Source organism: Biomphalaria glabrata, chromosome 7 (genome assembly GCF_947242115.1).
Source record: "Biomphalaria glabrata chromosome 7, xgBioGlab47.1, whole genome shotgun sequence".
Classification (NCBI taxonomy): domain Eukaryota; kingdom Metazoa; phylum Mollusca; class Gastropoda; family Planorbidae; genus Biomphalaria; species Biomphalaria glabrata.
In genome coordinates, this window is record NC_074717.1 from 18285305 (window position 1) to 18299598 (window position 14294).

General features: G+C 31.7%; 1 protein-coding gene across 2 annotated transcripts; it reads left to right on the forward strand.

Moving 5' to 3' along the window:
* The first annotated feature begins 1293 nt into the window (after window positions 1-1293).
* Window positions 1294-13911, forward strand: LOC106064734 (protein NipSnap homolog 3A-like). Of its 2 annotated transcripts, none has more exons than XM_013223345.2 (6): window positions 1294-1453; window positions 5166-5376; window positions 5829-5996; window positions 10164-10280; window positions 11518-11583; window positions 12052-13911. In XM_013223345.2, the coding sequence occupies exons 1-6, from the start codon at window positions 1409-1411 to the stop codon at window positions 12129-12131; spliced, it is 687 nt and encodes a 228-aa protein (XP_013078799.2). In that variant the 5' UTR covers window positions 1294-1408; the 3' UTR covers window positions 12132-13911. The 2 variants fall into 2 exon arrangements, with proteins under 2 accessions (XP_013078799.2, XP_013078798.2); XM_013223344.2 differs by lacking the exon at window positions 1294-1453 and adding an exon at window positions 3426-3694.
* Window positions 13912-14294: the final 383 nt, after the last annotated feature.

Sequence of the window (14294 nt, forward strand, 5' to 3'; positions counted from 1 at the left end):
GAGCCTTTATTGCCATTTATATTTTTCATGACCTTCACATTTCAAGTTGTGACATGCACAACTTACAAATTTGAAGATTTAAGATGCGTGCAGTAACCTAGATAACATGTACAACTTACAAATGTGAAGACTTAGGATGCGCGCAGTAACCTAGATAACATGCACAACTTACAAATGTGAAGACTTAGGATGCGCGCAGTAACCTAGATAACATGCACAACTTACAAATGTGAAGATTTAGGATGCGCACAGTAACCTAGATAACATGCACAACTTACAAATGTGAAGATTTAGGATGCGCGCAGTAACCTAGATAACATGCACAACTTACAAATGTGAAGACTTAGGATGCGCGCAGTAACCTAGATAACATGCACAACTTACAAATGTGAAGACTTAGGATGCGCGCAGTAACCTAGATAACATGCACAACTTACAAACGTGAAGACTTAGGATGCGCGCAGTAACCTAGATAACATGCACAACTTACAAATGTGAAGACTTAGGATGCGCGCAGTAACCTAGATAACATGCACAACTTACTAATGTGAAGACTTAGAATGCGTGCAGTTACCTAGATAACATGCACAACTTACAAATGTGAAGACTTAGGATGCGTGCAGTAACCTAGATAACATGCACAACTTACAAATGTGAAGATTTAGGATGCGCACAGTAACCTAGATAACATGCACAACTTACAAATGTGAAGATTTAGGATGCGCGCAGTAACCTAGATAACATGCACAACTTACAAATGTGAAGATTTAGGATGCGCGCAGTAACCTAGATAACATGCACAACTTACAAATGTGAAGATTTAGGATGCGCACAGTAACCTAGATAACATGCACAACTTACAAATGTGAAGATTTAGGATGCGCGCAGTAACCTAGATAACATGCACAACTTACAAATGTGAAGACTTAGGATGCGCGCAGTAACCTAGATAACATGCACAACTTACAAATGTGAAGACTTAGGATGCGTGCAGTAACCTAGATAACATGCACAACTTACAAATGTGAAGACTTAGGATGCGCGCAGTAACCTAGATAACATGCACAACTTACAAATGTGAAGACTTAGGATGCGTGCAGTAACCTAGATAAAATGCACAACTTACAAATGTGAAGACTTAGGATGCGTGCAGTAACCTAGATAACATGCACAACTTACAAATGTGATGCTTCTTTACAATGGTCCGTTTAATAAAAAAAAATCTTTAATTTTCATACAATTAAAAAATTAATATTTTCTGTAGATCCTTTCCGCACTTTCAACGAATGCACCAATTTGAATTGCATAAGGAATAATAAGCCCACTATATTTCAATTATCTTAACAATTTACAATTCTGGATCTAGACTCGCATTAATTAAACAAGCAAAGAATATACATTGGTTTCAATGATAAAATTTGGCCGACGAGTTCTACAATTTCTTGGGATTCTTGTAATTAAATAAGTTTAACTTTAAATGTGTTTGGTTTAAGTCAGTTGTCGACACAAACATGACAAAGTGACAAAAAGTTGCCATGTTGAATGTTTTAGATCTATTCATCCCTAAACTCTAGGCCTAATAGGCCTATGTGAAAATTACATCTAAATTATCTAGACTTGACTAGCCACTCTATCCACATACAAATTTTATTCTTATTTTCTTTATCATCAGGTCCGGTCCTATCAAATGTGGGGCCTTATGCAAAACGGATTGCGCCTGGAAAATCAGGAGAAAACCTGCTATTTTATATAGCCTATAAGGTGTAATGTTTTAATTTAATAAATTACACTAAGAATTAGCGCGGGGCCTATGAAAGTGCTGGGCCCACTGCGACCGCATAGGTTGCAGTGGCATTAAGTCCGGCCCTGCTTATCCCTCAACTCTTGGCCGACACAATTTGTTTTTCGCCCATAACTTCAATTGCAGCCCTTTACAAAGCGCCTTTGTCCCTCCATATCTGCCTCATGTACATATATTTCTCTGGCTCGTTAATTGTAGGCCTATTAATAGTAGATACAGATAGGCCTACAATAGCATTGCTTTGTCTTCACTTAGGACTGACAAAGATTTAATATACTCCGTTAGCCAGCTGAGGACCTTAGGGAGCGCCGTATAGACTCTCACAGTGAGTGATGTCGGTGACTGCTTTTATAATGTGATGAAAAAGAACAGAAACTTTTTTTTTACTTTTTTGTTTTTGGCATAAAATCTACAATTGGTTTAGAATCCAAATTTACGTATTAACTGTTTATTAAAGGTTGTCCATTAAATCCTCTTTGGGGGGGGGGGGTATTTTTTTGTAGAGGCTGCAGGTTACTCCTCCATCCTGAATGGGGTTTATGGAAAAGCGCTGCAAACTTCCCTATCGGTGTGCAGCTTGGCGTTAAAGTTTTCCCTCGTTCCAAGCTTCAGATCTCACTTGTTCTCAGAGTACAAAAGAGCCTAAGATGTTGAGTTGCAAAAAGTGAAGGTGCTTGCTGTTTTATTTTTTTTTTATTTCCAGCACCGTACTTTTCACAGGCAGTCCTGGAAGAAGCTGCCATGCGCAGACCTTTTGATTTCCTGTCATTTAGTCAGAAATTCCCTGGCTTTTTATATAATCCCGCGTTTTTCAAAGGAGGCAAATAAAAAAAAAAAAAAAAAAAAAACTAGGCTCCCAATGTATTTGATGAAACTTGTCAGGAAATGAAAGTTTGTTAAACTACTTTACTGAGCATCCTATTTCTCAGACGAAGTGACTTCTCACGACTAGCCTACTTTATCTTTCTCGAAATATTCACGTGGAAATATATGTACGACATTTATCTCACATACTTCCTTGAGATCGTACGTTGTGAGAAAATGCATCTCTTACTGTTCATAAGGAGCTTTACTTGCGAGTGGCCTAAAAAGTTGATCTCAAAGAACATTTAGGCCTATACTGGCCGTCTACTAATGACGAGTCAAATGTAAGAAACGAGTAAACGGCACTCAAAAGTAGAACATTCTCTTCTTTTGTTGGACATTGTAACCCTAGTAGCCCTAGGTCTAGTGGTTTTACGACTGAAGGCGGATAATAATAGCATTCTAGAGCAATGTTTCCCAACCTTTTCCTTAAGGCTTAATGGAACACTTCTCACATTCGTTGGAATGTGTGGTCTAATGGTTCATTATTCCTGTAGTTCGTATCACGTAGCCTATTCAGGCCTCTCGAAACACAGTTTGGGAAACCCTGTTCTAGAGTCTATATAGACTCTAGACCTAAACTATTTGTCTTCAGTTAGATAATTGTTTAGGCTTATAAAAGGCCATGCTTTACTTTAATTATTGTTGCTATGGATAACATATGATGTGTCCTCGAGTTCTTGGGTTAGCCTATATTAACCTTGACTCTCAACAAAGTTTAACCTTTAACCTCTGACCGATTTGTTTGTAGCTTAAATATAAGTATCATAAAAAAGTGTACTGCTAGATTTAAATCTAGACTCTAGAAGTCTAGTTAGTGTCAATGTTCTTGGGTTCGCATAGTATTACTTTACTAAAATCCAGATCTAGATATATCTAAATAGTTTATTTTCTTTGCTGCATACTATGACAATGCTTTCAGCATACACAAGATTCAGCTCTGCTTTGTTTAAATTTAGTTTTAATAAAAATGCATTACGTTCTTTATCACGATTTTCATCAACCGAGTCAATAGAAGTAGAAGCAGAGGTAAAGTATAATTTAAAATACCTAGATCCTAGATCTATAGCATATCTAATCTACTCATCTAGATCAAGATCTTTATAGTAAATTTATATCATGAATAATGTAATATCATCCATGGGTGTAGCCACGGGGGAGGGGCGTACCCCCCCCCCCGAAATGAAATCCCCCCTTTTAGTTTAAAACCCCCACCAAAATTGTATAAGATAAACCCCCTATTCAATAAAAGACTAAAGCATACAAGTCACCAGATTCTATAAGCCTATATATATATATAGCTAAAAGGGGTTTTGAGTTTAAAATAACCCTACAGAGGGTTTCGAGTAAAAAAAAACCCAAACATCCAGAGGGTTTTGAATCTAAAGACCACTTCTTCAATATAAAATTAAAACCACAAAATTCTATGAGTGTAGCCAAAGGAGGGTTTTGAGTTTAACCCCCCCCCCCCCCCATAGGGCTTGAATTAGTATTGTATTCTAGAATCTACTTATCACTACTTGCTAAACACTGCAATGGAGTGGAAACTTGATGAGCTATAATAGCACCTTATTTCAAGGTACATTTACAAAGGAATACTTGCTCTTTTACAGTTATTATATTACAATTTAAGCTTTCCTACATAATACTGCTGAAAACAAATAAAATAAAAAGTTAAATAGCTATCAAGAAAACTTTGCAATATTATGGTCTGTTTTGTCATGGCAGCAGAAGCCTAGCTGGGGGGGGGAGAGGGAACAGGAGAAATTGAAAATCCCCCCAGGCCCCCTCTTGAGGAAGGCCCCCAAATGAGTTTTTTTTTTTTTTTTTTTTTTTTTTTTTTTTACATTAAATTTTAACTCTTTCTCTCCGTAATTTTTTTTTTTCTCTTTCCAATAGTATTATTCGTTTTGCTTATTTGTATTTCACTATTCTGTATTATGTTTAAACTTTAATAACTTTTGTGATTGCCATCAGAAAATGTTATATTTGGTATTGAATTATAGGAGAATGCATGCTCTTTTTACACAACACAAATTAAAGTTTATAAATCCAAAAATCAATTTAGTTTAGTGGGAGTCAAATCAACGTTGGCATCATCAATTAGGAGAGAAAGAGTTAGATATTACACAAAATGCAGGGGGCTCCCAAGAGGTCAAGCCACCTGGGCCCCCAAATGATGGCTGATTCCTAGCTACACCACCGCATGGTAGTTATATTTAAAGTTTCCTATTTAAATTTCAGTACATATTAGGCAGTCTTCAAACACAGATGTTAGGAAAGAGATTCTTCTCATTTAATCTTTTTTTTTTCACCTTTCTCTCTATAAATCAGTTTTACAAACTTCCAAATCTGACCATGGGCATCCATGAGCCAGATAATGACATTTGGTCAAACTTTTAAAAATTTAAGATATATGCAACATGTGTATTTAATTTAAATAATATCAATACAAAAAAAAAGGTTGAATTGATTCATTTGTTTTAAATTTTCTTATCAGTCCAAGTCCAAAGATGAAAGGTCCAATCTGGCAGCTCCAATACCAGTTTATGAATTAAGAATTTATCAAATCTTTCCTAAGGATTTCAGGAAAGTTGTTGAATTATTCCAGAAACACATTACAGTTCGCACAAAGCATTCAAAACTAGTAGGATTTTGGAATGGGGAAATAGGAGGCACTATCACTCAGCTTATACACATCTGGGAGTATGGTTAGTATACTTCATGTGTATAGCATATAGGTGATATATCATATAGCCTACTCTTTTAGCATGCTGATTGTGTTCTAGTCCAATCTCTATTTTGAACAAAATCTGGGAGAAACTTTCTCTGCTGCCTTCATGCACTCAGCAAACACAACACAGCTCAAGCCAAATCTTGAATTAAAATTACTTGTCAACACTGGTATTTGGCATAGCCAAATATATATATATGCCCCTACAGTTTCTGGAGACGGGTTTCATTCTAAAACTTCATCAAGGAAAAGTCTGGAAAATGTGTTTGTTTTCAGAGAATTTACTTTCAAGGAAAGGTCAACCCAATTTAATAGAATAAGAAATCATTATCTTTTCTAGAATTTTTGTATTAAATAGTAGGCTAGATTATAAACTGTTATCATTATGGTCTCTATTTCGATGTATTTTTTCACATATATTTTGTTTAGACAGTTTAAGTCATCGTAGAAAAGTTCGAAACTCAATGATGGAAGACAAGACATGGACTACAGTGTTTTTACCTCAGTTATTGCCCTGCATGGATACCTGGACAAACTGCATCATGGGATTGGTGCCCAATACTAAACTCAATTTAGATTTCCCACAAGAGGCTGGAGGTATAAGATTATATTTGTGTTTCTATATGTAGGGCTAAGTCATTTGATTTAGATTTATAGTCTGCTTTTTTCAATCCATTTGATTAAATATTAATTGTAGAAATTTCCATTTTATTTTGTCCTTTAGCTAATCACAATATAGTAATAAATTAGCTTTTTTTTTTACGTTAACGTCTATTTCTTTTGATTTAGAATTTCCATATAACATGAAAGTATATATGATATTGTTGAGTTTTATTTAACTTAATTATATATGTATACTAGCCAAATATTACCTGCGACTGGCGAAATTTCATCACTGATATAGTGTATTAGAAACAATTAAACAAAATAATAATGTTTTAAGTAAAGCTAACACGTGAATGTACAAATATTATGAATGGAGCTATTAAAATAGCTAATCAACCTAAATTCATTTTTTTAATCAAAACATTTGACAATATATACTTTTATCTATATGATGATGAGTCTAGAAACTATGATAATAGATGTAGATCTAAATGTACATTTATGTCTAATCATAATCTTTGATACTTATAGTTTATTGTAAATGAACAATATATAACTATACAATCTTATCTAGTCATAAGAACCTCAGTAGGAGGTGGGAGTCAACATTTATTCTGTATAGTGCTGCAAGTTCATAACTCCAAGCATTATTAATTGTCTTGGTAAATCCCGTAGGCCAGTGACGACAACACAATTAAAAAAAAATGAAATAACTAAAGCGAATGTTGTAATCTAAGTTAAAATAACATTTTTAGTTTAATTTTATGAACATCTAGAATCTAAGAAATACGAATGCCACAGTAGCCTAGTCAATAACTAAACACTTTGAGCTCGTGTTGACATACAAACAAAACAAAAACATCCAGTAAAATCCGAAATAAAGAAATAATTAAAACTAAGAGGCCTAATATAGTCTAGTTGTAGACTTACATTTTAATTAGATTCATTTGTTTCAATTAGATTTTAATACATCTACTATCATTGAACATTCATTGAACATTCTTCATCTGTCAGTTTAAGAGTGAATTCAAGGGCACAATAAGCTTATTCATCAAATATTATTTGTTAGTTTATTCAAAATCCAACATTTAGATCCTCATCTAATTACCTTTTTGCCGTGTCGAATCATGTCAGCCTCTTGCACATTCTCATGGTGTGTTTACACTGTAGTTGTGTATAGTTAAGAGGTTAAATTGTGCATAAGTAAATTGAAAATAAAGACTTAAAATAAAAGCAACTATGTAGCTGTATCATATATGCTTTTAAAAACACATTGGAAAGTGAATTGTATTATGTTAGTTTATTAGTTCAATAATACGCCTTCATTATTATTTTTCCACTTGGCAGTGCATTTAAGCTGGGCACGATATTATGACCTTTGACTTTAATTTGATTTGTATCAATGCTCTGCCCATGTAAGGTGCTTGGGGATATATGAATGGAGCTATTGAAATGTATGTTAACATGGCTATTGAAGCTAAAGCTGCAGTTACAGCAAACATATTGTTATAAAAGTGTTTTTGAACCACAAATCGGAAGGTTAATTTTATTAAATAATCAAATCATTCGACTATATTTTGTAAGCTCATGTTGTAAAAGTATAAAATTATCTTTGTAAAGATAAAATCTTAGAATTAGATCTAAGCCTTGGTGAATCAAAAGACTGTGACTACTGTGATCTGTGATGACTGCTCTGCACATGTGTAGGCTACATATGAGTGTGACCTCTCAGGACATGTAAAAATGGCTAGCTATTTAACCTACATTCAAAATAGCTAGTCTTTTGCTATCATAGAGTTTAGAACGTTCTTTTTGTCAGGGTCTTCTGCTTGTGTTTGGGCTACTTTAAATATGTTAGGTTTATTGTTTGTACCCAAGGAACATTTATGCAAAGTTTTATTAAGATTGGTCAAACAGTTTTTATTTTATTTGGGACTTACATACATACACACTCCTTACTTTCAATTATATATATTAAGTAATATATATTTTAAACAGAATTTTCTTATTAGCCCTACTGCCTTAAAAAAGGAATATATCTTAAAGTCTATGCAATGAATCTATAATAATAATTATTGCTTTTATATAGCGCTACTTTCATGCTTATAGCATGCTCAGAGCGCTATGGTCCAATCTCATTTGTGGACCAGTGGGGGGAGGGGGTATTAGGAGTAGGTTTTCCGTGTTGTTGATGTTCTATGTTATAGGGCTTCTTGAATTGTATGTCTTTAATTAAAATGATAGAATTGAACAGACTTCTAACTCTAAGACAACACATTCCATAATGAGCAGCACATAAGAAATATCTACAAGTTCAAATATTAATATATCAATAAGTAAATCCATTAACTCTTTCAGTGATTAGATAATTAAAAATGAAGTTTTACGGGATGAACAGGATTTTTCGTAGGTGGTAGGGTTACTAAAACTAACATAATTTTTTTATTTTATTAAATAATCTAACATAATTAATTTCATTTTAAAGGAAAATGTATGGGCTACAAAAGTATAATAAATAAAATAAATTATTTAATTTTTTTTTTCATTTGAAACTGAGAATGGAAAAAGAAAATATTTTAAATTTTCATTAAAAAATGAATAATTCTGAAAGATTTAACCTTTTGATTAAACATTTATCCATACATATTGAAACATCACAATACTAAACACATTTAACCACTTACAATTTCATAAAAGATGAACAAATGCACTTAAATATCATATTATTCACATTTTTCGGGTCCTGGGAAATAATCTAAAAAAGAGGAACCATTAACATAATGTTGTCTTTTTTTTTAAATGTGTTAGAACTGCATCAAATTTACTACCAAAAAGAAAAAAGATCAATCACTCCCACATCTGGAAAATATAAAAAAGAAAGAGAAATAAATATTAACATAAAAAATATAGTGAAATAAATTTTATATACCAAGTGATTTGCTGAGAGTAAAGCCACACTGAAAGTGTTAGGAATAATATATGTTTGAATCACAATATTGAATACCTCTGAAATTGATTTGTTAAGCCTAACCATACTACTAATTACATGAACAGACTAAATGAACTGAACCATAAAAAATCAATTGAGCCTCAAAATTCATTTATTTTTTTAGGGTTACATTTATACATTAAGTTTTGTTATCTGCGAAATAATGTAAAAAAAATATAATATATAAAAATTAAAAATCTGTTTCAAGTTGCATCAGCTAAGAGGGTATGCAATTTTGCCTTTCAAAAATAAATAAACACATTTTTAAAAACTAAATTGAATAGGCAGTTTGTGTCATTTAATAGCTGTGAGAAACCATAATTAGAAATCTTTAGTATCTATTTGTCTGTCTGCAGTTGACCAGGTCACCAAGTAGGACATTGCAAATTATTTTCCTGGGCTCTGTATTTGATGTGATCACAGGCAATCATGTTTTAGAAGTACATTTTAATAAGATGATTGTGTAATTGTTAATGTAGTTTATGGTTTTTGATAATCATGCACAAAAGTTTTATGTTAGCTCAAAGGTATGCTTAGTTCTTTATATTAACAATTACTTCTTTATAAGATTACTATTAACATAGTCATTTGTCAAAAAATAATTTTTTAAAAAAGCTTTATTGTAAACTAATTTCCTATTCTAGTTCATTATACTAAAATATTGAAACCTACATTTTCAGCTGCATTGCTTACCATTCAGTGTACCCATAGGGACCACTACCTAAACTCTCTTTATTATAAGGTTTTCATTAGATTTTGAAATTAAATATTTATCAGACTAATGATGGTGTCATTGTCTCAGTAAATAATGTTACTTGCTTTATGAATTAATTAGAAGTGGATATGACAAGGATGAAAGTGAAAGACAAAGAGAATTAATTAATTACACATATTCTTTGGAACATACAGATTCAATCTGATTGGATAACTAGGGGACCAGACAAAAGTGAGAAACAAGGGTTCAGTAGGGACAGACACTAGTCACTACTATTATAGTTTAATTGCTATATATACATCAGTTGAAAATACCTATGTAATCAAGTTTGTTCATCATACTAAAAAAATATAACCTTCCCTTTCTTCTGCATTGGTTAGCTAAAAATGGACTCCCAGACTTCCTTTATTGTCTTGTTATTGACTGTATAAACTTTGTGACATTTTTCTTTCAGCTGTTTATATGCTGGAAACTGTGAAGAATGCAAACATAACTAAAAAGGTTATTAGTCCTGTCAAAGGTGAACATCTTGTGGGTAGATTTATTGGAATGCTAGGACCATTATGTACAGGTAGAAAAGCTTACAAACATCTTATCATTTAGGCCTACAGTGGCTGCATAGACAGAATTTCACTCTATCTGTCTTGTAAAATGTTTTTACACTTTATTTCTCCTGCACACAATCTCAGATTGACCTGAAATTTTGCACAATCATTTTTTGTACATGACAATAGAAGAATCAATTAGTTAATTAACTATTGGTAATCAATTATTTTGTTCGGTATCGAACAAGGAAAAGAAATTGTACTTGACTAATGTTGTATATGTTGAATTAGCCCCCTTTATACTTTGTAGGCCACCACTTCAAAGTTTGAAGCTAACAATAGATAACTATAAAATCCTTCTATTCTCATAAGTGATCAGAATTTAGGTCTTTCAACTGTTTTTTTTTTTTTATAAATGCATTTAAAAAAAGAAAATTCACCCAGATACCCACTTCTTCCTTCACTCCATTTACCAACTGGTCCAGACAAGTGAGAGGATCATAGTGTATTTAGAAAGCTACAATTATGAAGACATGCTAAATAAACACAATTGGTAAAAATATTTCTAATGGTACAGATTTATTATTGTAGGTCTAGATCAGTGGTTCTCAAACTGTGGTCTGCCAGATGATCTTTGAGGTCCACAGAAAGATGAAAATTGTATACAAGGAAATAATTTCTTTGCTAAAAGCAGTTGAACTGAATAATAATGAACTGTTTTTCAACAAAATGTTGTTTTTCTACATTTGTAATTTAGATGCTATGCATTTATCATGTTTATGCATTTATGTGGCATATTCACCTAGTGGTCAGTGGTCAGTTTTTGACTATATTAAGTGGTCCCTGTGTAAAACAAAGTTTGAGAACCACTGAACTAATAAACTAGATCTATTACAAATTTAATGACATAACTGATCCAAACTAATTAAACAACTATAAAATCTTTGTGTTTAAAAAAATATATTTTTTGTATTTTCAAGTTTGTTTATTTACTCAACAAAAGTTTTTAAAAGTGAGCAGTATTTTTTTTTATAAAATTACTTTAGCTCACACATTTTTTTCTGATCTTATAAATTAAATACATTAAATCAGTCACTTAAAAAAATATTGTAAAAAATTTTTAATAAGAAGTGAATATTTTAAAAATGTAATTTAAAAAAAACATATTAAAATAGTTGTGCCAGAAAATATTTTGCCATTTTACAAGTTTCTTTGTTTAAAAAAAAAAAATTCATATTTCATTATCTTAAATTTTTGTTTTAGAGTATAGACTTTGGCGGTACCAGACTATTGACATAATGCTGCATGCTGCTTGGAACAAACAATTAGGTAAGTATTCTTAGGACAATATACTGTGGCCCTTTTTGTTAGAGCATGATTTGTCCTTGTATTATACTTCTAAAGTTCATTGAGTTCCACTCCACTTGACCATTGTCCACTTCATACATTTTCAGAAACAATTTCTTGCTGCTTCTTTTTTTTTATAGTACTTAAGGCATTAAAAATTGAGAAAGAGATATGCTGCAGTAATAACTTGAGCCTTATGTAACCTGATTTCAATACTTATTTCATTGACTTTGAATATCTTTTGCATGTCTCATACTTTGAGGTTATCTATGTTTCCTCCCTTTTTTTTTTTCCAAGCATATAATTAAATGTTGTTGATAAAATCCTATCTTTTTTTTTAATTACATTAGAAACTGCTTCCATTTTCATTTTTCTCAATTAAAAATGAGTTTGGTCTAAAAAGATTTCATTAGTATTTTAAATTTTTTGTTAATATTTTGTTTGTTTCAGATATGCATTATAGTCATTCCCATGATACAGCAGGCAGTGCTGTTTTACTTTATCCTCTTGGATTCTCTCCATTACACTAATTAGTCAATGATAAGTTTATTAGTTTTTTGACAATATATTTTGTTTCATGCTTTTGTTTTGTAAGCAATATGTTTTTATAAAGGGATATATGAAATAATAAATGAAGGCTATGTTTTCAAGCTATTCTATATCAATATTGACTACGACACACTAGAAAGAGTTGAATTTCAGAGCAATGGAAAAAGAGTTTCTGGTAATTATTGCATTTATTATAAAACACTTTTTGAGTGTCTTTACTTCCTTTTACACTGGTAACCTCTAACTACTAATGAGGTGACAAGACTTTACACTTGTAATCTATAATTACTATTGATAGGGTAAAGAGACTTTATGCTGTTAACCTAAAATTAGTAATGATAGGGTGATGAGACTTTGGTAACCTTTAATTACTACTGACAGAGTGGCAAAGTACACATGCATATGTTCTAAGTATGAATGATGAAATGGTAGCACTAGAAAACCATTATTTATAACAGTGTTTCCCAAACTTTTGACCTATGTGTACCCATTCTATAATTTTTGAAATGCTGATGTAATCACATCCCCTCCCCAAATTAAAATAAATAACAATCAAAATATATTTTTGGCACATAACACTAAATAATAATAATTGAAAAATAACAAAATATTTTTACAAGTTATATTATCAATAACATTTATTTGGATTAATTAGTTGGATTAATTAGAAAGATGAAATAGTTTGTGCTGAGAAGACAGATCATCAAAATTTAGTTCCCTGGTTGTTAATTTTTAATCTAAGATGCATTTCCATGTCCAATAGCATGTTCTTGTTTTTGTCATAATGTTACATGCTGCTACATAAAAAAGAAGTTAGAAAAGTCAAATTCTATTTCGGAACTTTAACTGTTAAAACTTAACTAAAACCTAATAATGTTTATTTTTTTTAAAGAAACCCTTTGAAGCTAATTCCTACAGTTGCTCTTCTGCATGCAACAAACCTTCTGGCATAGATGTTATATCAATGATAAAGGGTATCCACTCCATATTTGTATTTCAATCAGGGAAATAGTTTTCAAGGTCAATTGTAAACTCTTCGAATGCTGTGTTATGCATTTCAGAGTATCAGTGTCAATTTTAGTTGCCAAACTTATTATAAACTTATGAAGAGATGAAAACGAGTTTTCTTCTCCTTTACCAACTAAACTTTTACCATAAATTTAGTTTTGCAATGCCTTCACTTTATCTTAAACATGAAACAATGACATTTCATTGCCTTATAATGATAAATTATAGGCAATTTAAAACAGAGTAAGCCAATTTATCTGCCTAGTATGCAAATTTGCAAAGTAATTTTCATATGAACAATTTCTCAACTGAAATCTCTCATTAAGAAAACCTTGATGTTCATGTCAATGTTCCAACAAGCGATTTAGAATTTTTCCTCAAGCTAGCCAGAGACTATCAGTTGGAAGAAGAAGCTGTGTTTTACTACTTCCCATTTCTTCATGTTTTCCAAACCAGCTGTGCATTCATTACATAAACATTGTTCTAATTTGTTTATTTAAGCTGAAATGTTTTTTTTTACATATTGTTCTTATACAACTTTTATATTTCTTAGATAATTTAGACTAAACCATATAAATTCAACATACTATTTTGAATAATTTATGATAAATATATTACCGTAATATGTTAATCCAGAAGTGCATTTATCATTTTTATTTTACAATTACAATGCATTTATTATATTGCTTTGAAATCAGAATGAGAGTTCTATATTTGAATGATCAAATAAATTGTTGCCTATTCTTGTCCTCAGATTCTCTTTTGTCTTATTTTGTTTTCAATACTTCTTTTATTATTAACCAAGAATACTTCAATGTTCACTTTCATAGACATCAGTCTGTCTCATACTTTGTAGATCAAAACTTAACAGTACAATTTAACATAAGGAAACATTTAATAGTACTTAAAAGTACATACCCTGCAAGAAACATTTACACTGATGGTTCAGCTTTCAATGTCAAAGTGCCCCCATTATCATCCCTGCTGACCAAGACATGGATATATGTGCAACTTTAATTCAAATCATTGTGCCATTATTAACATAACTTAAGTTCTATAAATTTTTTACAAATTGCATGCTCAGAGCACTATGGTTTAATCTGTTTTGTAGAGCAATTGAGAAGGGAAAGGGGTGT

Bases quoted from the DNA above. Each gene is read 5' to 3' on its own strand.
- LOC106064734 (XM_013223344.2), top strand. From the start codon at position 3,572: ATGACAATGCTTTCAGCATACACAAGATTCAGCTCTGCTTTGTTTAAA. The intron at 3,695-5,165 runs GTAAAGTATAAT...TTTTCTTATCAG, and splicing joins CAATAGAAGTAGAAGCAGAG to TCCAAGTCCAAAGATGAAAG. The intron at 10,281-11,517 runs GTAGAAAAGCTT...TTTTTGTTTTAG, and splicing joins GCTAGGACCATTATGTACAG to AGTATAGACTTTGGCGGTAC.